The sequence below is a fragment of the Gymnoscopelus braueri genome (genome assembly GCF_963280865.1).
Source record: "Gymnoscopelus braueri genome assembly, chromosome: 16".
Classification (NCBI taxonomy): Eukaryota; Metazoa; Chordata; class Actinopteri; order Myctophiformes; family Myctophidae; genus Gymnoscopelus; species Gymnoscopelus braueri.
Window position 1 is genome coordinate 27,423,916 of NC_137616.1, and position 25,136 is coordinate 27,449,051.

The 25,136-nt window shown below is 39.8% G+C and overlaps 2 protein-coding genes across 9 annotated transcripts in view; both read right to left on the reverse strand.

The window, feature by feature from the left end:
- epm2a (EPM2A glucan phosphatase, laforin) overlaps nt 1-25,136 on the reverse strand; it is an 88,094-nt gene that overhangs the window by 36,373 nt on the left and 26,585 nt on the right. The gene's annotated exons all lie outside the window — the stretch shown is intronic.
- LOC308102615 (protein NLRC3-like) overlaps nt 1-25,136 on the reverse strand; it is a 48,395-nt gene that overhangs the window by 9,428 nt on the left and 13,831 nt on the right. For 3 of the 8 annotated variants that reach the window (XM_080452409.1, XM_080452413.1, XM_080452408.1), the window contains 7 exons: nt 13,023-13,136; nt 11,661-11,774; nt 7,046-7,159; nt 5,618-5,731; nt 4,308-4,420; nt 1,365-3,147; nt 261-425 (listed from right to left, as the gene is read on the reverse strand). In XM_080452409.1, coding sequence (XP_080308535.1) covers nt 261-425; nt 1,365-3,147; nt 4,308-4,420; nt 5,618-5,731; nt 7,046-7,159; nt 11,661-11,774; nt 13,023-13,136 — 2,517 coding nt within the window. The remainder of the gene's footprint in view (nt 1-260; nt 426-1,364; nt 3,148-4,307; nt 4,421-5,617; nt 5,732-7,045; nt 7,160-11,660; nt 11,775-13,022; nt 13,137-25,136) is intronic. The other 5 variants (XM_080452412.1, XM_080452411.1, XM_080452410.1 and 2 more) reach the window with 5 other exon arrangements.

Here is a 25,136-nt window from a genome sequence, read left to right on the forward strand (position 1 = left end):
ACAGACAGACAGACAGACAGACAGACAGACAGACAGACAGACAGACAGACAGACAGACAGGAAGAGGGTTTGGGTGAATGTATCTCAATTGTAATTGTAACACGCACTGTAGTCACTGTACCTTATCATTATTCTAGTCAAAGTGTGCCACTATGATATCAACCTTATTCACACTCTACAAATAAAGCATCACCACAACATTCATAGTATAATCACAAAATAAATAATTGATGAAAATAAGTATTGTAAATTATTCTGACCGTAAGGTCTCCAGTCTACAATGAGGATTCTTCAGTGCAGCACAGATCGGATCAAGATCCAGTTCGCTATAACTTAAGTCCAGGTGTCTTAGATGGGATGGATTAGAACTGAGAGCTGAAGCCACAACTTCAATATGTCTCTTATCGAGGTCACAGCCAACAAGTCTGTAATGACAGATTCATGTAAAATCAGAGATGATCAAAACAGATCAATCCAAGTTCACTGTGAAGGAAGTTAAGTAAGACATCTTCTATGTAGTTCTCCAGACATAAACAGGATATCAGTAAGAACAGGGAACAAGAGAACAGAGAAGTGGAAGACAGATGGAAAGTTGTCTCTGTAAACTACAGCAAGGGTTCCCAAACTGTTCAGGCCACGACCCCCAAAAACAAAACACCCATATTTGAACTGGGGACCCCCCACCCTGACAAGCACTTGGAATTGTAGGAGTTGAGGACTTAAATTTAGTTTGACTCGGTTCCACAGATAAATACTGTGAAAATAGCCGATCTACAAGCTCACAACGCCTCGAAGTGCGAGGCGTTGTGAGCTTGTAGATCAGCAATTTTCAGAGTGCAATTTTCACATTGCTTTCAGAGAGCAATGTTTGCCTCTTTCCTCTGTAATATTTGACAATTTGGCCAATTTGGTATATAATTTGGTCTTCTAAGTCATTACATTGTAACTTTATAAATGTGCAGATACCCTGTATACACTTATACTGTATGTTGATTTGTTTACTGTTGAGTGAGAAAACAATGTTGCACATTAAGATAATCATCTGGGGACCCCCCAAAATAATTTGCGGACCCCCCTGGGGGAACCACTATACAGCAAGCAACTTGCATTGATGTATAAAGTAACTTGGTAATTCCTCATTAAAGTGAGTAAACCCAAGTAATGACCATAAGCTCATTGTTTAGAAGACTGTGTGTGTGCGCGTGTGCGTGTGTGCGCGTGTGTGTGTGTATGTGTGTGGGTGGGCGTGCGTGCGTGTGGGCGTGCGTGCGTGCATGTTTAGTATTTTTATTCATTTGGAATGAATGCATGTAGTATATAAGTGAAAGGGGCTCTAACATGTTGATATTCACATGCCTACTAACCTAGCTGTTGTGCAGTTCCTCACAGCTGGGATCAGTCTCCATTGCCCTAACAAGTGTGTGTTGTATTTGTTCAGGTCCAACACCTCCAGAACCTTCTCTGACATCAGCAGCATGGTGGCCAGAGCTGAACACTGGGTCTCAGAGAGTTCCTTCCCTGATGTGCTCTCTGACACCAGGTACTGTTGGATCCCCTGACTTACTGAGGGGTCGTTCATCTCCATCAGACAGTGGAAGATGTTGATACATCTGTCAGGAGAGAACTTGCTATCATCCATCTCCTTCAGGTTGTTCATGGCTCTCTGGATCTCCTCTGGACTGTTCTCTGTCTGACCCAGCAGGCCTCTTAACAGACTCTGGTTGGACTCCACTGAGAGACCATAAAGGAAGCGGGCAAACAGGTCCAGGTGTCCACTTCTACTCTGCAGGGTTATTTTCATAGCAGCCTTCAGGAAGTCAGAGAGGGAACTGTCACTGTTGTAATCATCATCTTTCAGGAATGTCTTCAGGACCTCCATGTTCCTCTGTGTGAAACAGCGGAACAGGTAGACTGCAGCCAGAAACTCCTGGATGCTCAGATGAACAAAGCTGTAGACTGTTTTTTGGAAGAGCACACTCTCTCTTTTGAAGATCTCTGTGCACACTCCTGAGTACAGCAAGGCATCTTTCACATCAAGACCACACTCTTCCAGGTCTTCTTGGTAGAACATGATGCTACTTTTCTGCAGATGTTCAAACGCCAGCCTGCCCAGCTTCAGAAGGACTTCCCTGTCAGTCTCCATGAGCTGCTGTTGATTCAGTTCATGAGACTCATCATACTTCTGCTTCTTCCTCTTTGTCTGGACCAACAGGAAGTGGCTGTACATCCTAGTCAGGGTCTTGGGCAGCTGTCCTGTCCCGTCTGTCTTCAACATGTCCTCCATAACGGTAGCAGTGATCCAACAGAAGACTGGGATGTGACACATGATGTGGATGCTCTTTGATGTCTTCATGTGTGAGATGATTCTGCTGACCAGCTTCTCATCACGGAATCTCTTCATGAAGAACTCCTCCTTCTGGGGGTCTGTGAACCCTCGTACTTCTGTCACCATGTCAACACATGCAGGAGGGATCTGATTGGCTGCTGCAGGTCTGGTAGTTATCCAGATGACAGCCAATGGGAGCAGGTTCCCCTTGATGAGGTTTGTCAACAGCAAATCCACTGATGATGTCACTGTGACATCAGAAATGATGTCATTGTTGTGGAAGTTCAGTGAAAACCTGCTTTCATCTAGACCATCAAAGATGAAGCCAACTTTCCAGACAGCGAGCTGCTCTGCTGTGACCTTCTTTAATGTTGGGTGGAAAACATGGATCAGTGTGAGAAGACTGTACTGCTTATCTTTGACCAAGTTCAGCTCCCGGAATGAGAAGGGAACCAGGAGAATTACATCTTGATTTTCCAAACCCTTTGCCCAGTCCAGAGTGAACTTACGCACAGAGAATGTTTTTCCAATGCCAGCGATGCCTTTGGTCAGAACTCTTCTGCTGGGTGTATCTCTGCCAAGGAGGAGGGGTTTAAAGATGTCACAGCAGTTGATTGGTTTGTCATGGAGGGTCTTCTTCTTGGAAACTATCTCTAACTGCCACACCTCATGTTGGTCATTAACCCCTTCACTCTCTCCCACTGTGATGTAGAGCTCTGTGTAGATGTCAGTGAGGGAGGTTCCTGTCTCTTCAGTGATGTGTTCTGTCACACAATCAAGACGGTTCAAACTGATCTTATAATCCTTTAAATGCTCATCTGCTATGAGAAGACAATGAAGACATTTTTAACATTCAGCTTCATTTATAACTTTACATTCTTACAACTGTGTTCTCAAAGTATTAATGCGTTGAATCCTCCATTAGGAAACAATAAACAGCCAGGATTCATATATATTCCTGGCTGTATATATATATATATATATATATATATATATATATATATATATATATATATATATATAAATATATATATTTGCTGTCCAGCCCGAACCTGCTAACTCCAAAACGCTCATTGTTCAGGAAACGAAAAAACAAAATATAAGTTTTTCAGGAAATGAAGAAAACCTTATATTTTTAAAACAAAGCAATACTGCCTCATCAAAGTTGGTATAGTGACTTTATATAAGTGGAGATAGTAGTTTCAGATGAGCAGAAATCAAGCTGAAATGGAGTTAGGTGTCCAAACAACAATAGCTCCACTTGCTGCTGAGGGAGAGGTTTCAAAAGGGTACACATTTCCAAAAGCTAACAATGGATCTCCAAGCTCACAATGCATCACAACAACGTGTGAATTAATGCCCTGATGCTTCATGACACTTATATAGGCCAACAATAATAAACAGGACTTTAAATATTACAATAACATTTGCAAAGAGGGGTTCACAGAATTGGAGTTTCAGTAGAACTAGCGCGAGTTGCGACAGAAATGCTATCAACTCCTTTCTTCTTGTCACATTGCTCTCTTCATTAAACACTTCATAGATTTTAGAAATATAATTACTTGTTTTCATAACATTAGCGTCAGTGCTAAGTTTGATAAACAGGTACACTGCATATTTTAACAGACTACGGGGAGTTTGTTTACGTGATATATCTCCTCGTTCACTGCGCAGCGCGCTCTGTTCTGTGTTGTGAAAAGGCTGCAGCAGAGTAGAGAGGGGGAGTTGTTTGTTTTTGACGGACAGTTTGAGGATCCAATGGAGTTGGGAGGTTTCGTCAGAGGCGCTTTTTAATACTTTTCATTGGTTCAAATGTTTAGATTTTTTACACAGACGTAAAGGGTGTTCAATTGCGTTGATTTATGAAAAAAAAAAAAAAAGCTGAAAATGGAGTTAGCTGGCTCGTCCCGGACACCGACGATATATATATTTAAGTCATTAAGATGAATTGTTAATTAGTGTAAATTATGTCCAGTCTTACTTTGTCCACTGCTGGTTTGACCGGATGTCTTCAGTCCAGGTGTGGTTGTGAATGTCTCTCCTGAACACTTGGACGCCTTCTCAGTAACAACACAACTACTCCTCTTCCTCTCTCTGTGGAGATGAACAACATTTATTATGACAATATTCTTGACAGAAATAAGGATATTTGGTGTTGGTAAATATACAATAATAGGGTCCACTCTGTCATGGAATTATACATTATCCCTTCAAGATATTATTGTGCACTTTTTATTTGACTGGTTAAGACTTCTCTTCAGTTTGTTCTTTTCATTGCTTGTTAGAATTTTGCCATATTCTTGAACATTTGTGTTTTTGGACATAGCAGACGCGCTGCAGTGGTGATTGTGACATTAGTGCAGCAGCCAGCAGGCAGGCTGAAGCATGCACTGTTATGGTTTTAACTCATCATTAACATTAAAGACCAAGACAAAATGGTTAGTGGTTAGTAAATGTATATAGCTTTGTGTGTCTTTTGTGCAGTTGTCATCTGTATGTTTTGCTATGATTTCTCAAATTATTTTAATGAATCACATGAATGTAGAGTATCAATGCTTAAATCATTAACATTAAATACTTGGCCTTAGTGATTAGTAAATGTATATAGCTTTGTGCATCTGGCTGTCTGCTGTGCATCTATATGTTTTTATTTAACATATTCATATCACAAAACCAAATCAAAGGATCCCTTCACCCATTTTCCACCTTATAACTGGTCTGCTCATTATAAGATGTTCACCTTTATCTTCATATAACTGGTCCTCACTAATGCTCATTATAAGATGACACCATTTCTGTGTCTCAGAGGAGGGCTGTGGACAGTTCAGACACCTGCCTACCAGTGACATCATCGGTAGGCAGATTTCAAATGTTTTATTGATGCAAAAACAATGGCTTCTATTTAATTCTGATTATTTAAAAACATCTGGGTGAACATTCAGCAAAATTAATAGATCTTCAAGCTCACGCCATGACATGTTGTGAGCTTGTAGATCGTCTATGTTCGGCAAATCGATTTGGTGTTGAGGGGAAAGTATATAGAGTTTAACTGATATAAATCAGTTTGTATAAAGGAAGTCTGTACTTGAGTAGTATTTTCACTAGATACTTTTACTTCTACTCAAGTCATTATTATTTTAAAGTAACAATACTTGTACATGAATACAGTTTAAGGCTACTCTACCTCAGTGCTTATCCAAGACAACCTAAAAATCACTGAATCAATGATCACTACAGCTGACAGTGAGATGTGTCTTTCCAGTTGAAGTTCACAGAGATCAGTGATCTTACTTTGTGTCTGGAGGTCCAGGTTCATTACTGAAGTAGGGATTTGCTCCTTTAGACCAGTCACTCTTCATAGACACACAGCTGGGTGTTGGAGACTCTGGTCTGTGGTAAACACTTCTGGAATCATAATCATTTAAAAACAAAAAGTGTATTCAATTATCATAGTCCCCCACTGACCATGGTTGGTGTTGATGCATTACTGTAGGGTTGACAATAGCACATCATTCTTCTGTTATATTGATTGACGATTGATTTGTACTCTTTGTATTGGTTAAATATTGATCTAATCTAGAGACAGACATAACCACTTTGAACCTGGCCTCCATTCAGACATGTCATTATAGGTATGACATTTTAAAAGAAAATAGTAGATCTACAAGCTCACAAAGCATCGTGATGCAAGTATTGTGAGCTTGTAGATCTGCTATTTTTGCTACTTTTGCGTGTCACGGACAGGAATCCAGACATCTTTACATCTTTGACATCTAATACAGATGCTGTTGTGGTTGATGAAGTATCTGTATTAGAGATAGCCTGCACCTTTGATCCTAGCCTAGAGGAAACTTTTATGACCAAGGTCATTAAATACCAACTACTCCTACATACCATCTCAGATAGGCTATAGGTGCAGACTATTTGTTTCTATATTTGGCAGCCGAGGACATTATACCCACAGACTAGTTGTTAGAGGGTTTCAACAACTTAGGATGTCCCAAAAGGAGGCAAAAAGGCTGGCAAAGTATTGTGCTATCTCCATTGGCAGCCGCCATATGGCGGACACGCTGTTACTTATACCCATAGAGTACTGAGTGACATGCTCATTGTATCATGAAGACATAATTATGCCATGACGTGGTGAATGTAACCTTAATGCACCTATAATATTTGTGTCCTTGTATGCTCTCCTTTGTGTGGACATACATAAATGGTTAAAAGTGGAGCCTGGCTCATAATCATCAAAGTTGACCATTAGGTAGAACACAGCCAATGTATTCCGTGGATGTCTGTATAAAATATTGAAGGATGTTGTCATTGGTCAAATAGTCAACACATTGTCTCTCCCAACAAGCTCCCAACTGAGCTTGTAGATCGTCTATGTTCGGCAAATCGATTTGGTGTTGAGGGGAAAGTATATAGAGTTTAACTGATATAAATCAGTTTGTATAAAGGAAGTCTGTACTTGAGTAGTATTTTCACTAGATAATTTTACTTCTACTCAAGTCATTATTATTTTAAAGTAACAATACTTGTACATGAATACAGTTTAAGGCTACTCTACCTCAGTGCTTATCCAAGACAACCTAAAAATCACTGAATCAATGATCACTACAGCTGATAGTGAGATACTCTACTACTGTCTATATCTGAGAGCAGATACAAGACATTCTTTGTGTCTTTCCAGTTGAAGTTCACAGAGATCAGTGATCTTACTTTGTGTCTGGAGGTCCAGGTTCATTACTGAAGTAGGGATTTGCTCCTTTAGACCAGTCACTCTTCATAGACACACAGCTGGGTGTTGGAGACTCTGGTCTGTGGTAAACACTTCTGGAATCATAATCATTTAAAAACAAAAAGTGTATTCAATTATCATAGTCCCCCACTGACCATGGTTGGTGTTGATGCATTACTGTAGGGTTGACAATAGCACATCATTCTTCTGTTATATTGATTGACGATTGATTTGTACTCTTTGTATTGGTTAAATATTGATCTAATCTAGAGACAGACATAACCACTTTGAACCTGGCCTCCATTCAGACATGTCATTATAGGTATGACATTTTAAAAGAAAATAGTAGATCTACAAGCTCACAAAGCATCGTGATGCAAGTATTGTGAGCTTGTAGATCTGCTATTTTTGCTACTTTTGCGTGTCACGGACAGGAATCCAGACATCTTTACATCTTTGACAGCTAATACAGATGTTGTTGTGGTTGATGAAGTATCTGTATTAGAGATAGCCTGCACCTTTGATCCTAGCCTAGAGGAAACTTTTATGACCAAGGTCATTAAATACCAACTACTCCTACATACCATCTCAGATAGGCTATAGGTGCAGACTATTTGTTTCTATATTTGGCAGCCGAGGACATTATACCCACAGACTAGTTGTTAGAGGGTTTCAACAACTTAGGATGTCCCAAAAGGAGGCAAAAAGGCTGGCAAAGTATTGTGCTATCTCTATTGGCAGCCGCCATATGGCGGACACGCTGTTACTTATACCCATAGAGTACTGAGTGACATGCTCATTGTATCATGAAGACATAATTATGCCATGATGTGGTGAATGTAACCTTAATGCACCTATAATATTTGTGTCCTGTATGCTCTCCTTTGTGTGGACATACATAAATGGTTAAAAGTGGAGCTTGGCTCATAATCATCAAAGTTGACCTCTAGGTAGAACACAGCCAATGTATTCCGTGGATGTCTGTATAAAATATTGAAGGATGTTGTCATTGGTCAAATAGTCAACACATTGTCTCTCCCAACAAGCTCCCAACTGTAAACCGCTGAAGATTGCTATACTTGCTGTAATAAACCTCGTTACTGATATAACTAACTTCAAGTTTGATAGTGCTTCATTCTACCAATCCATCATAGGGAAATCTAAGGATCCCTCAGGTATTATAACTCACAAGGGTTTCAACAACTTAGGATGTCCCAAAAGGAGGCAAAAAGGCTGGCAAAGTATTGTGCTATCTCTGTTACTTATACCCATAGAGTACTGAGTGACATGCTCATTGTATCATGAAGACATAATTATGCCATGATGTGGTGAATGTAACCTTAATGCACCTATAATATTTGTGTCCTTGTATACTCTCCTTTGTGTGGACATACATAAATGGTTAAAAGTGGAGCCTGGCTCATAATCATCAAAGTTGACCTCTAGGTAGAACACAGCTAATGTATTCCGTGGATGTCTGTATAAAATATTGAAGGATGTTGTCATTGGTCAAATAGTCAACACATTGTCTCTCCCAACTCCTCACATATTTCACTTCTGTCTAAACTTGAATTATGACCTTTTAGGTCACATTGAGACAGCATTAGAGAAGATAATAGGATAAAAGTCTATTAGTTATCTGCCATCAATGAATCAGTGTGTCTGTCAACCTTGAATCAAAAATAAATCTATCTCATGTACTCTGGACAGTGTGATGAGTTTATTAATAACTGAAAATAAACACTATTAAAACCATCATAACCTGTTCATACTACAAAACTAAAGTATCAAGAGCCAGACCAAGATCTTCAAGAGTGGAGTGATTGAGTGTAGCTTAAGTGATCACAATATCATTTTCTGCACTCGGAAGATTCACAGACCTAGAGCTTATTGTCACAGGACAATCAGCTGCAGGTCTATGAAACACTACTCAAGTGATCTTCTAACAACAGCTCTTGGAAAAATGGACTGGTCCCATGTCCTAAATTGCACCTCTGTGGAGGAGTCCTGGTCCTGTTTCAAAAAAGCTTTTTTGTGTGTACTTGATAACATCGCACCCACAAAGGTGGTGAGGGTCAAAGCTAGCACAGAACCTTGGATGAAGGGTGACATTTTGAATGCCATCAAACTCAGGAACAAAAGCTACTCCGAGTTCAGGAAAAACAAAAGTGAGCAGCTACTTGAAAAGTGCAGAAATCTACGAAATGTAGTTACTAAATTCATCAGAAATGCCAAAAAGAATTTCTTAAATGAGAACATAGAGGCAAACAAAAGCCACCCACAAAAACTGTGGGAGGCACTAAAACAATTAGGCTGCAACGGAAAAATTCAGACTAAATCTACAAACATTTGCATTATTTCAAGTGGCTCGCTCACTACCGACAAGCAATTGGTAGCGGACTGTTTTAACAGTTTCTTCACCACAGTTGCAACCCAGTTGGTAAGCAAACTCCCTCAGCATTCAGGTCTGTATGGCCCGACCACATTCAAGCTCACTATGAGAAACTAGGGGCTAAAAAAGATTCCTTCTTTTTCAAACCTGTATTGACTGATGATGTGCAAAACAAACTCCTCGCCCTACAGCCTAACAAGGCCACCGGCCTTGACAACATCCCCACCAGATTCCTCAGAGACGCAGCGGTCTCCATTGCTCCCATAGTAGCCCACATTACAAACTTATCAGTCAGTGTCACGTCCCACAAGAATTCAAGTTGGCAAGAGTAATCCCTCTATTTAAAAAAGGAAGCAAACTAGATCCTGGCAACTATAGGCCTGTTTCCATCCTTTGTTCCATCTCAAAGGTTATAGAGCGATCAATCCAAGAACAAATCAACAGCTACCTCAGCGAGCGTAAACTGTTGTTTGAATTCCAATCAGGCTTCAGAACATCCCACTCCACTGACACATGCCTACTATATTTGACCGACTACATCAAACGTGAGGTAGACTCGGGCAAATACTGTGGCATGGTCATGCTGGACCTCCAAAAGGCGTTTGACACTGTAAACCACGCAATTCTACTTGATAAGCTGAGGGCGATTGGTTTTGATTGCACATCACTAAATTGGATGAGATCTTACTTGGAGGGTAGAGAACAAGTGGTTGACATCAACGGAACCATGTCCTCATCCCTCCCGGTGAGCTGGGGGGTTCCTCAAGGCAGCATTCTAGGGCCGTTACTGTTCCTTCTATACATTAACGACATGAATGCTGCCTGTAACTGCAAACTGTTCCTGTTCGCTGATGACTCGGCACTCCTGATATCGGGTGAGGACAAGTTGCAAGTTGAGGAAGCTCTCAGCTCTGAACTCTCAAAAATCCGTACCTGGCTTACTGATAACAAACTGTCTCTACACCTTGGGAAAACTGAATCCATCCTATTTGGGACCAAACATTCCCTCAGTAAAATGAAGGTAGTTGACTTCAAGGTCAAAGTCGATGACACAATCATCACTAGCAAAGAAGAGATTACCTATTTGGGATGTATTCTTGACAAATACCTGACAGGTGAAAGCATGGCAGCAAAGGTGGTCAAAGGAGTAAACCAGAGAACCAGATTTATGGGCAGAGTTTCCTCTTTTGTCAACCCTCAGGCCCTCAGGACCCTCTCAGGGGCCCTGATTCAGCCTCTTTTTGACTATGCTAGCTCCTCTTGGTACTCCTACACCTCAGTGTCACTGAAGACTAAGCTTCAAACCTCCCAAAACAAACTGATCCGACTACTTCTCGGACTGGGGCCCATGACCCACCTCTCTCCCACTCACTTTGCCAGCCTAGGCTGGCTCAGGGTGGAAGACAGGGTTAAACTACAAAAAATGGGTCTGGTCTTCAAAATTGTAAATGCAGATTTGCCCGATATGCCCCCTATACCCGCATATCTGTATAAATACCTCGAAAAAGTTAGTGACACCCATGGCCACGAAACTAGAGGGAGCGTAAACAACAATCTGGTACCACCCACCCATAAAACAAACATGGGCAAATTCTCCTTCTATAGCACAGCCACCAAGGAATGGAATAGTCTAACCCCATCCCTCAAAAAATGCAGTTCGCTGGGCTCATTCAAAACAGCCCTAAAAACCCATCTTTCTGGAGGCCGAAAGAGGAGCTAGTACCAGTTTCCCTGTAGACAGACGACCCCCCCCCCTCCTCTTTTTTGTACATATTTTGTATTTCCTCATGCTTTTTTTGTATATAATTTTTATTTTTCCATGCCCCCCCCCCCCTTTTTTGTACATATATTTTTTTAAATGCTTTTTTTTGTACATAGTGGTATTTTTTCTGTATTATCTGTATTTTCATGTTGATTTTTTAACTGTTTGGTTGCTACTATATATGTCTATGAAATTAACTCAAGGACCCCAACGGAAACAAGTCTGCAAGGACTTTTTTGGCCGGGCCTTTTAGACAAAAGCATTATTAATGTAACTGTGTTGTTTTACATTCTTTTGCCTAATAAAAATTTCAATCAATCAATCAATCAATCAATCAATCAATCAATCAATCAATCAATCAATCAATCAATCAAATCTCTGCTCAGTAGAGTTTGATAATAACTAAATCATGTGTTGTGTTCTGTGTGTTTTACATTCTGACCTGTGATCAGTAGAGTGGTGTTCATCTTTGAAGTCAATAGGTTTAATCATGGACCAGTCATTCTTCATGGAGACACAGCTGGGTACAGGAGACACTGATCTGTGCTGATCAACCCTGATAGAAAGAGAGGATGAACATTATTTACTTTATTTATATTCAATCATACAATCCATGTGGAATCCGCACACTTCTAGTCAAACGTCTCTTATATGAACTCTCTACTCTGAAGTATAAAACACTTCAATGTCCACAGGGAACATTTCAGAAGTGGAGCGATCGTGGTGCAGAAACGTCTTTCTACACTGAGTTTGGTTTTGATGACGAACATTAATTAACATGGTTCATTTGATATAATTTGCACATGGTTTAGATAAATCAGTTAAAAAGCAAGTGTGAACGTTGAATGGTTGTTAAATAAATAGATACACATTTGAGTGCACCATGAGAACAATCACAGAGATTGTCATGAAATGTTGTTGTAATTAAGTATGAGCCTCATGTAAAAACACGTTGAGAAAATCGGTCCCCAGAATTTAACCTTTCTAGTTATTCCGTTCATTTTCAGTCCAACAACCTCATTAACCTTATTAACACTGTCATAAAATATTCATATCACAAAACTAAATCAAAGAATCACTTCACCCATTTCCCACCATTTCCTCATATAACTGGTCCTCACTAATGCTCATTATAATATGTTTAACCTTATCTTCATAAAACAGGTCCTCACTAATGCTCATTATAAGATGTTCACCTTTATCTTCATATAACTGGTCCTCACTAATGCTCATTTTAAGATGACACCATTTCTGTCTGTGTCTCAGAGGAGGGCTGCGGACATTTCAGACACCTGCCTACCAGTGACATCATCGGTAGGCAGATTTCAAATGTTTTATTGATGCAAAAACAATGGCTTCTATTTAATTCTGATTATTTAACAACATCTGGGTGAACATTCAGCAAAAGTAATAGATCTTCAAGCTCACGCCATGACACGTTGTGACAGTGAGCTTGTAGATCGTCTATGTTCGGCAAATCGATTTGGTGTTGAGGGGAAAGTATATAGAGTTTAACTGATATAAATCAGTTTGTGTAAAGGAAGTCTGTACTTGAGTAGTATTTTCACTAGATACTTTTACTTTTACTCAAGTCATTATTATTTTAAAGTAACAATACTTTTACTTGAATACAGTTTAAGGCTACTCTACCTCGATGTCCATGTCCAAGACAACCTAAGAATCACTGAATCAAAGATCACTACAGCTGATAGTGAGATACTCTACTACTTTCTACATCTGTGAGCAGATACAAGACATTCTTTGTGTCTTTCCAGTTGAAGTTCACAGAGATCAGTGATCTTACTTTGTGTCTGGAGGTCCAGGTTCATTACTGAAGTAGGGATTTGCTCCTTTAGACCAGTCACTCTTCATAGACACACAGCTGGGTGTTGGAGACTCTGGTCTGTGGTAAACACTTCTGGAATCATAATCATTTAAAAACAAAAAGTGTATTCAATTATCATAGTCCCCCACTGACCATGGTTGGTGTTGATGCATTACTGTAGGGTTGACAATAGCACATCATTCTTCTGTTATAATGACTAGAACTTCGGCCGCGCTGCGCGCGGCCTCAGCTCTATATCATATGATTATTATATTTGATTAAGATATTTGATCTTATAATAATCATGGGGCACGTATAATCATTATCTAATAATCATATAATAATATAATGAATCATCATACTTATTAAGTAATGTGTTCACAGAGAGACAGACAGGCTAGATATAGATAGATATTATGGTATATCCAGGACTATATCATTTATTAAGGGTTAATAACAGTGTGGGAATAGCATTCTAAATTGAGAAATAGACTGTGAGACCTTATATGGTAAGAAAATAGTGCTGTGAGACCTTTTGCTCTGAACAGGTGTGAAGCTGTGACTACTGCTTTAGGATGAAAGGTAAATAGGGCCCAGAGTCACAACAGACAGAGACAGCTGATTCAACCAGCTGCTCTTATATCTAAGAATAAAGTAATGTTAGTTAAGTTATCTCTTTTTGTCTAAATCATTCATAGAAGGTTGAATACATATGTGTGTGGTCTTATATTGAGGCTAATGGGATGTTGAACAATGATTTCATATTATGAGCTTGTGTAAAAGTGCAGTTTAATAGATAAATGTTCTGTGTTTAAACCAAGACAGATTGTGTGACTGAGAAAAGGGCTGGTCAGGAAGCCTGCTGTTTTTAGAAGCTTGTTTGTGAGTGGACAAGAAAGAGGACAGAGAGGAGGTTCTATGTGAAATGTCTGTCTGTATATATTGTGATGTTGTTGTGATTTAAGTACACTCTGTGATTGGCAATGCAGATGTCAACGTCTATGGAAATAAATACATTTCTGTGGACAAACCCTCTTTCGAACTGGATTCTTGTTCATTCTTGCACTTAGGGAATAGTGTTTTTTCCTGTCTGATCATGGCCAATTTACGACATAATTGGCAACCACGGGGCCCTGTGTCATCCGGGAGACGGTCTCATTTTATAGTGGCATCTGTTTCTTTTGTTGACTGGGTGCAAAGAATCTGTATTTTGGTTTTTTAATGATCCGACGGAGGCTTCTCGCTGTTTCCTGTGCAATGATGTTACGGATTCCGGTTCTGACAGGTGGGGTCGGTTACATGTATGTGGCGCAATGCATACATTTAAACGACAAAAATTGATTACGTGGCTTCACTTCCTAGCCTTAATGTAGTACATTTACTGCTTATGTAATCTCTTAAATCCTGTAGGCCCTTAGGGTAAGGATGGAAGGCGGGGCTCATATGGCCTTTACATTTCCTGCCTATAGTCTCGACTTTTAAAGTGTTACTATTTTTATGGAATTAAAGCTAAGACACCGGTTATCGGTACTCGGCTCTGATCAGGCGTTTATACACCGGCTCGTTGGTTAAACACGATGCTTTTTCCAGGGCGTTTAAGATGTCTTTTTAAATGATGATGATGATGATGATGTTGATGATAAGGGGTGTTTTGACTTGTTTTGATTGGTGGTGAGAAGGCGTTTTCATCTCTTTTTTTTTCTTGCTTTCTGGTGATGGTGGAGTAGACCTGTGGTTCTGCTGATTTTCCTGACTTCTGTGTTTCATTTTGTGGTGGCTTTTCGGCCTTCTTGGTGAACGCGACTCTTTGGTGTCATGGCTTTTCGGCTATGTACTGCTTATCTTGGATTATCACTTTCGTGGTAATGCTATTTCATTTCAAATTGGCAGTGTTGATGCTAGCTTGATGTTGATTCTGTGTTTGGTGTTCTTCACGTTGTGAAGCTGGTCTTGTCTTTGTTTGTTTACTGGCGGTGGTGACGCGGTAATGTTGTTTTGTGTCTTTGTTGTGTGGTTGGTAATGTCAGTTTTGGGTGTATGTGAGAGTGTGTGTGAGGAGAAGGTGATGTTTGTCTCATTGTATGTTGGTCTTGTACTGCGTGTGTCTTTGTGTTGTTGAGTATTGTTATTTATAGAACACAAAATCAGCTTTAACTGATGTAATTATGTTTTCGGTTATAACAGCATGACTTGTGCTTGTAACAATTGCCTGCCTTCCAAAGGTGTTTTTGCTAAAAGTTATGTGATTATTTTGGTGTTTTAGGAGAGGTGACTGTGTGTGTGTGTGTGTGTGTGTGTGTGTGTTGTTTGTTGACACGCGCGATTTTTTTCCCTGGGGGGGGCGCGGTCTGTGGTTGTTGTGATCTGTGTCTTGGGAAGGTTAGGTGGTTTTATTTTATTTTGTTTTGTTTTTTTTACGCCTGGATTTTGAGAGTTTTTCGATGCCGCTGTGTGCTTGAGATAGCTTGGACCCAGTGCTGTTTTTTGGGGTTGGAGGGTTTCATTTTTGTTTTCAACACATTTTTTGTTGAATGTGTTGAAAGAGGGGAGAGATGTGAAATAATTGTGTAGATATTCAATTGATGAACAGAAACATAACTATTCAACATAATAGTCAAAATAATAGTCTAAATAATAGTGAAGAATAGAATAGTGATAGAATCTTTTTGAACTGTTAAAGTAATCTACAAAGAAGACAGTAAAAAGTGAATTTAGGAATATAATTGGAAAATAATTGGAATGTTATAAGCAAGGGTTAAATTTGATCGACTACAGACCTTGTTGATGTCCGTGTGGAAAAATATTTAATTGAATACTACTAAAGTTTTATTAGATAGAAACGATTTCGGTCTGTTTTGTGCTTATTCATGGCAGTTTTAATTGTTTGGCTGGTCTAGTGTATTGTTGTGATGTGCTGTCCCTGTTGTGTAAGATTGAGGCTTTTTCCCTGAGAGATATGACCTGGGAGTGCACGCCCATGGGAGATTTTCGTTACTTTGGCCAAGAAACGGAATCGTTCGTATTTTCTCTGGGGAGACGCTGAGATTGATCACGACGGGGATAGCATGGCACGGCCATATTTTGGATCTGTTAAAAGGTGCCTAGAAATTGAGGAACGGATGTATTAGCTACACATGCGTGCTTTAATTAATAGACAAATGATTTAGTTGAACTGACTGTGATGCACGGATGGAGCTGATTTTAAAATTAAGGTTTTGGATATAATTAGAGGTTAAACTGGAGGATTGAGCCATGTGCACCAGAGAGATTCTTTGTGATCCATATTTTGTTACAATGCATTAGATTTTGGTTTATTTTTAGGAGATCCGAAGGACTTAAGTGAGAACCATTGTTTACCTCTGATGGTTAAGAGGGGGTATTACACCTTTTCTTTGCAGGTTTTCTTGAAAAGATACAGACTTTTCTTTGTTGTGCTTGGATGTTAGATAAAACTTTGCCTTAAATTGAGTGACAACTTGTTAACAGTTCCCGGTCTGAGTCATATCCTTTTATATATCACAAATTGAGTAATGTTCAGAGTTTCAATGGTGAGCTAAAAACCTAATTCAATGGCTCACCACTGGGGCTAAAAAATAAGCTGAAGCTTTTTGTCCAAGGAATAGATAATATTTATAATACTTAAGCATGCAATATAGGAGATGTTCTGTGCCATTTTTGAAATTACCAAATTTTTGTTCGTTTGTTTTTGCTAGGAGCCAGGGAAAGAAAGAGAATTTGACCACAGGGTACAGATTTAAGGTAAGTGTTGGTTGATGTGAGTTATAGGGGTGGAAAGAGTAATTTTCTGATGCAGACCTAAGTAATTAGTATAGTTTTGGCAGACCTTGAGGGCCACAATCTGTGTCTGGAGGGGAATTTATCCTCATGCTCAAGAAGCCAACGATAGGCTTAAGGTAGTAAGTTAGTTAATAGAATGGCAGACAGATAGGGGGGTCTGTTCCATTTGTTTAAGCTGCTCTAACACCCTTGTGATGGACACCACCAGCACTGACCTTCTAATCTTCTACTTAAGTAAAATAGATTTATTAAGGAGTGTACACATTTTGAAAATATTGAGAGTAAAAATTCTGATATTACTAAACTTAGAACCAAGAGGGGTGATGTTTATACAGAGATTACTATAGAACACATTTTGAATTATTGTCAGGACATAGAGTTAAATAGCTGCTGAAACAGTAAAAATTGTATTTATTATTAGGAAAATGCTAAAAACGTTCTGATGTATGAGTAACAAATGGGAATCATTGTTTTGTAAAATATAACAAAGAGAAAAAATTTGAAAAGTAACATAGTAGCCTGTAATGTAAGATTGAGTCAATGTTATGTAGGGATAAAACGATTAGGTCATAGCTAAAATATACTATATGTTTAGATTCTGTAGGAAAGTTTTTTCCAAGTGTTTTTATAGACTAAGAACAGATTGAGATGGAGAAAGTTGGAGACACTGGCGTGGGAGGAATTTGGAGATGATGACAGTCCAGAGGGGTGACCATGGCGGTGTGGCAGCAAGGAGAGTCGGTGGGATGTCAAAAGGAGCACGCCAAAGATATCGCTAGGACAGCTGCTCTACCCAAATGATTCTCCGATCTGCACTGCACTGCATCTCCACTGCTTCTACTGAGATCTACCGTTTCAATCCGACATCATCTACACAGCTCTGTGTCATCGTATCAGCAGAGAGGGGGTGCCAGGAGGACAACTTCTGAACCCAGCTCTACAAATATCCACAACGAGGTCCGGTTTGACAGCTCAGCGCAACAACACAGGATGGCAGAATGACGGAGGTTTATAGACCCACAGACATCAAGCAGACGGCTATATGTTTCAGAATTCAGTTCTACTGGCCTTTGAGATTCAACAGAATTTCATCTGCAGAATGAAGGTTACTACACACGGGTGGATAATCCCATATGTTCTTTGTCTACGTCCAGTGCTGAAAATAGCTGTGGGCACATTCCCAAAAAGGCAGTGATTTCAAGGAAGTGGCTTGTTGAAAGTCTTTTTCGTGGCTTCAGTTTTTCTACAATGAGGAACAGCTTTTGTTTTAATGACTGATCATTCTACAGGTGCAAACATGGACATTCAAAGAAGGAGGCTTACCAGAAACATTGCGTTGTTAGTATAAGCGAAAAAAGAAAGAACAGAGATCATATCTGTGCGCGTGAACACTAAGAACATTTCATATTAAAGTATGTTATATGATGTGTTTTGACCCATAACCCTATGAAGATTGCTTTTCATTTCCATTTGTCTACAGAGAAATAAGCGTTGATTTGTTACTAGTTCCATAACCCACAAGAGGGGTCGCTATTATGCTAACCAATACACAAGAAAATCTGTTTGTCTAAAAAAGATTTTGGAGATCACCTTCAAGTAAGGAGTGAGATAAGTCTCTGGATATCCCTTTTTATGGAGGATTATTGATCATCCTCCAAGAGGGGAAGTTGTATGGTATATCCAGGACTATATCATTTATTAAGGGTTAATAACAGTGTGGGAATAGCATTCTAAATTGAGAAATAGACTGTGAGACCTTATATGGTAAGAAAATAGTGCTGTGAGACCTTTTGCTCTGAACAGGTGTGAAGCTGTGACTACTGCTTTAGGATGAAAGGTAAATAGGGCCCAGAGTCACAACAGACAGAGACAGCTGATTCAACCAGCTGCTCTTATATCTAAGAATAAAGTAATGTTAGTTAAGTTATCTCTTTTTGTCTAAATCATTCATAGAAGGTTGAATACATATGTGTGTGGTCTTATATTGAGGCTAATGGGATGTTGAACAATGATTTCATATTATGAGCTTGTGTAAAAGTGCAGTTTAATAGATAAATGTTGTGTTTAAACCAAGACAGATTGTGTGACTGAGAAAAGGGCTGGTCAGGAAGCCTGCTGTTTTTAGAAGCTTGTTTGTGAGTGGACAAGAAAGAGGACAGAGAGGAGGTTCTATGTGAAATGTCTGTCTGTATATATTGTGATGTTGTTGTGATTTAAGTACACTCTGTGATTGGCAATGCAGATGTCAACGTCTATGGAAATAAATACATTTCTGTGGACAAACCCTCTTTCAACTGGATTCTTGTTCATTCTTGCACTTAGGGAATAGTGTTTTTTCCTGTCTGATCATGGCCAATTTACGACAATATATAGTTAGATAGATAGATAGATAGATAGAATATTCGTTTCGTTTTATGCTGATGGATAGATAGATAGATAGATAGATAGATAATGTACATTTGTTTGTACTCAAGTACTGTACAAATTTGAGGGGTTTTAACTTTACTGGATTATCTTCAATTTTCAGTACTTGTACTTCTACTCGACTACATCTCAGAGGGAAATATTGTCCTTTTGTAAACTGTAGATGTATATAATTATTACAAAACCTGCATTAACCACTGTATCCCTATATACTTTGGCTATTTTAAAATAGCCGGTGTACACGCTCACAACGCGTGGCTTTGCGAGTTGTTGTGAGCTTGTAGATCAGCTGTTTTCTAAAGATTTTTCAACATGTTGACTTATTAGAGGTTGCACATGAACTCTGCAGCCGCACTGTGTCTCTCCAAGGCTGGTGATCATTTGGACCTTGGACGTGACATTGTGTCACAAAAACCCACAAAATACACCAAAATAACACTGTTCAACGGGCTAATGTTAGCATTGATGACATTTTTTAAGACAATGGATTAATAGAGTGTGTGAGGTGTGCCAGACAATGAAACAATTAAAGTCAACGGTAAGTGACCACATGTGAAAAATTGTACAGGAAAAGAGCAAAAACAGAAGGCATGTCATCTGTTGAGAAGGAGCTCCGAGGCAAAGGAGGGCAGAACTGGACAAGTAAAGTAAATTTTTGTCAGTTGAGAGAAAGCGTTTCAAAGTGTCCAATAATGCTAATAATAACCGTAGTAACACTCCACAATCATAATCCATGGAAACCCCTGATCCAGAGCCTCACCATCAGACCTCCTCTCCTCTGATCAAAGTTATACACAAAGTTATACACAAAGCAGGAGACAAACACCTTTACACAAATTACAGGCCAGTTTCCTTGTTATCTCAATTCTCTAAGATCCTTGAAAAACTTTTTTCTGCTAGGCTGGACAGTTTCATCGATAAACATCAGCTTTTGACAGATTGTCAATATGGCTTTAGAACCAATAGATCAACTTCAATGGCATTAATTGATGTAATAGAAAAATTAACTAGTTCAGTTGATAATAGGGAATTTGCAATAGGGGTATTTATTGATTTAAAGAAGGCATTTGACACAATTGACCATGATATCTTACTTAGAAAAATGGATAGATATGGTATTATAGGCATTGGGCTTAATTGGGTGAAAAGTTATATTGAAAATAGACAACAGTTTGTACAGATGGGAGAACATAGATCAACAAGCTCGGCTATTACTTGTGGAGTCCCACAAGGGTCTATATTGGGCCCCAAATTATTTATTTTATATTTAAATGATATATGCAAAGTCTCTAGTATCTTGAAATGTGTTGTTTTTGCAGACGATACTAATATTTTTTGCTCCGGGGAGAACCTTCAGCAGCTGTTGGAAGTTGTCTCTGTTGAATTGGGGAAACTGAAATTATGGTTTGATTTAAATAAATTATCACTTAACATTAAAAAAAATAAATTTATGATTTTTGGAAATAAAAAAATAGACTGTAATACAAAGGTTGAGCTAAGGATTGACAAAATAATATTGGAAAGAGTTTATGAGAATATCTTTTTAGGAGTAATAATTGACCATAAGTTCAGTTGGAAAGCCCATATAAATCATGTACGGACCAAAGTGGCAAGGAGTATTGGAGTACTGTATAAGGCAAAGCATATTTTAAACTATAAGTCACTGTACACCTTGTATAACACGCTAATACTGCCATATCTGACCTACTGTGTGGAGGTGTGGGGAAACACCTACCAGAGTAACCTTCAACCATTATGCACAATCCAAAAAAGAGCAATAAGAATAATTCACAAGGTAGGATATCATGAGCATACAAACATACTGTTCTTAAGATCTAACACTTTGAAGTTTCTGGATATGGTTAAATTTAAAACGGCACAAATTATTTATAAGGCAAGGAACAAAACATTACCAGGAAATATACAGAAATTGTTTAAGGATAGAGAGGGGAGGTACGAATTGAGAAGGGAATTGAATTTTAGAAATCTTGGTGCTCGCACCACTCTTAAGAGCTTGTGCATATCGGTCAGTGGAGTGAAGCTATGGAATGGTTTACCGGAGGTGGTTCAGCAATGTAAAAATATAATACAATTTAAAAAACAGTACAAGCAGAGTCTGTTGGAGAAATATAGATATGATAATTAATGGACTTATGGAAAATATAGAGTGTATACAGTACATAATTATAATAATTGTATGGGGTGTAACGGATTCCATTGTGGTGTGTGTGTGTATGTATGTATGTGTAGGTAGGTGTGTATGTATGTATGTATATGTATGTATGTATGTATGTATATATATATATATATATATATATATATATATATATATATATATATATATATATATATATATGTATATATGTATGTATTTATATGCGTGTATGTGTGTGTATGTATGTATGTAAATGTATGTATGGGTGTATATGTGTTATATGTGAATATATAACGATTAGGGCGTGTTGCCTGCTCAGTAAAGCATGGTAACATAATATGTTGGCATGTTGTGGTGAGATACTGACATGTATATGCGTAATAACTAGGAAATTGATGGATTGAGGGGTATGGTGTGATGTGGTAGTGTTGGCGTTTGTATATAACGGTATGATATTTGAATGGGTGTATATTAGTAGATGCACGCATTCGGGTGTAAATATGTGTATAAGAACGAAGACATGGGTGTATATATTGTATATTTTCGAGTGTTCGATTACTACGATCAATGTAACATCTTGAATGTAATTAAGTAATACTTTGAGTGTTCATATAATATGAACTTTATAAATGATGTATCTAAGTTAAAACAACATGAAGGAAGGATAGGCATAAATAAGCTTTGAGCTTCAGCCTATGCCTTTTTGATCAATCAACATGAACCATTGGCTTATAATGGGGTATGTTTTGTGTAATTGTTGATGTGGATCAAAATAAACTAACTAAACTAAAACTAAAACTAAACTAAAAAGTTAGGCACCTTTGCATCAAACTATTATGACACTGCATTCCTTTCAATCCTGCCATGCCCTTCATGACTTTGTCATCAAGATAGCTAGTACAGTACCTGTTCACCTTAATGGAAACCACAACTCTTAAAGTTGACACACAAAAAAACTAGTTGAGCTGGAAGAACTTAATCTCTTCCTGTCCTCAAGTATGGCCCTTTTGCTCCTGCGATGTAAGATGAAAGCACTGTACTGTGCTAAAGCTCTGTACTGATAAGACCTAATTATTGAAATCCCAAACATGGAATATACTTGGACCATGCCACATTTAACGCCTGTCTCAGGAATCCCACCTGCCAGTATACAGTGGATAACTTCCCAGTCTCCAGGTTTTTGAAAGTATAGCTACCACTTTAACCCTGACATCCCAATTTTGGGCATGTCATTATAGGCTAAAAAGATACGAAAATTACTGATCTACAAGCTCACAACATGCTGTGAGCGGTTGTGCAATAGGCCTACTAAAAATCTCCTGCAACTCATGTCAGTGGCGTCCCCAGGATTTACATTTAGGGTAGACGAGATTTTTCGCCCCCCACCCCCCTCTATTACCCCCAAAAAAGAAATGTCAACTCAATCGAAAATCGGCGATCGAAAACACCTTTTCGGGTTATTTGGGTATTTAGGGACTTGGGGCTCTATTCAGGGTGAAATTTGAACAAACCACTAATTACGGATTTCGGACTAGGCAAGAGGCGTTTCCCCGCAAAATTCGGTATTCTATGGCACCCCCCTCACCCGCCAAACACCTGAGCTACCCGTTACATTATGCATAGGTGTGGTTTGGGCGTTACAATGATAAAACCAATCACCGTGCCAGAAGCCATTGCCTTTAAGAGAAGACTGCGCTAGCCGTCATCCTGATCCAATATATGCTCTAGCCTATCTACCTGTCTGCACTGTTGCCTGGTCTGATTATTATAAGCCACATTGGGCTTGTTTTCCTTCTTTTTTTTTTTTTTATCCAAATACATTTTTATATTAATTTGTAGCCTATTGTGTTCACAATAAGCTTGTCATATTAGTCAGATCCGGAATAGTATATGAAAGCCATTTAAAATATGTATACTATTGGTACACACCGGCTGCTCCCAAATAATTAATTACATCATGTTGCGACAACGCTCCTACGTGGTACACAGACAAACAGTAGCACATGGGTATAATAAATTGGACAGTTTTAGGAAAGGTCTATAGCCTATGTACTCACGTTGGCTGTATTGTTCTCTTTCGTGGTCGAGACTGGCTCTCCACTAAATATTATTCAATATTTACGGGAACTGACCCCCCAGGGGCAGTGCTCGTGGATACTCTTTAAGACACATCACATATGGTGGCCCTGCCCTGATTTGCAATCAGTGGGGTATTTAAGCCCCACCCAGGCAGAGCCACTTTGATTCTTTGATTTCCACGAGCGCAGACGCTTGTGGGCTCAGTTTAAGACGAAAACAGTACAGAACGGGTGTTTGGCAGCGTGGTCCACTTACCTTTGGTAGAGAGCAGGTCTGGCGAGGCTCCTCTCGGGACGCTTCGCTGTCATATTTCACACCAACAAAAGTACATTCCTGGCGAGCGGCGTGCAACCTGGTTCCGAATCTGACCTAGTCGGAGGGCGGATCAGGGCTGCTGCTGTTCTGCTCGAGTGACCAAGTGGGAAGCCGTCTGTCGGCCGAACGCTTGGATCGCCGGCATCGCCATCGCCGCGGCTGCAGCCTGGTTCCGAATCTGACCCAGTCGAAGGGCGGACCAGGGCGGCCGCTGGTTTGCTGGAGCGACCCAAGTGAGCCAACCCCGTGTAGCGGTTGAGCGCTTGGATCGCCGGCATCGCCGCCACGGCGCGGTACCGAGGTAGACCGTAGAACCCGAGCGAGGCTGACCCAGTCGGCGGACCTCCGGGCCATCTACTACCAGTGGTCATCACCGCCGCGGTCCGAAAAGCCCTCGGCGGAGCCGAGTGAAAAGAGTAACAAACAAACAAAGTTTGCATTGTGTCCCGGGTTACTTCCTTGTTGACGCAAGGAGAAGTGTGCCCCACAGGTCACAAGAGGGCAGTGTGGCGCTAGGTCAGGAGTCTCCTGCCAGTCACTACACTCGCTGCAATTCTGTCTTTGTATGAGTATATAAATATACTTAAATACTTTCACGGTAAATAAGTGAAATAAAGATAAAGAGACACTTGGCTCTGCTCATATACTGATAGAGTAAGTGTATTAATATACGAAGTATATGAGTATACATATATTCGAGTGTCGAGTATATAAATGTATGGGTATACAAATACATACGTTTACGAATATATACCTATTTATTTAGGTAGGAGCTTCTGCGTTCAGGTGTAATAACGCACTATACGGCGTGTCGCTGACGGGGTCAGTTCACACGACCGTGGTGTAGCTCTGTCTGTCGATCTGCCAGTGACACAGACAGGACGTGCTGGTCTATTGCACACAAACTGTGCGGTACACGAACTGTGCGGTACACAAACTGTGCGGCCAATCCCCGGCCATTATAGCCCGCTTACGGCGTATCACCGGTTGGGTCGGTTTACGCGTCCGTGGCGGGGTTCCGCCAGTGGAGACACTGGCGGGGCGCGCTGGGAGCCTGTCGAACAATTGCAACAGTATACCCGCGGCCATTATAGCCCGCTTACGGCATATTACCGATTGGGTCGGTTTACGCGTCCGTGGCGGGTCTGCCAGGGGTCCCCTGAATCAGTCGTTGCACGCTATACAGCGTATCACCGACTGGGTCGGTTTACGGCTGTAGCGTAGTTCGCTGGAAAACCGGGTTTGGTGATTCCAGCGGAGCACATCCGTACTGTCAGGGGCGAGCGGAGCGCACCATATATGGTGTGTGACACGGCGGGGCC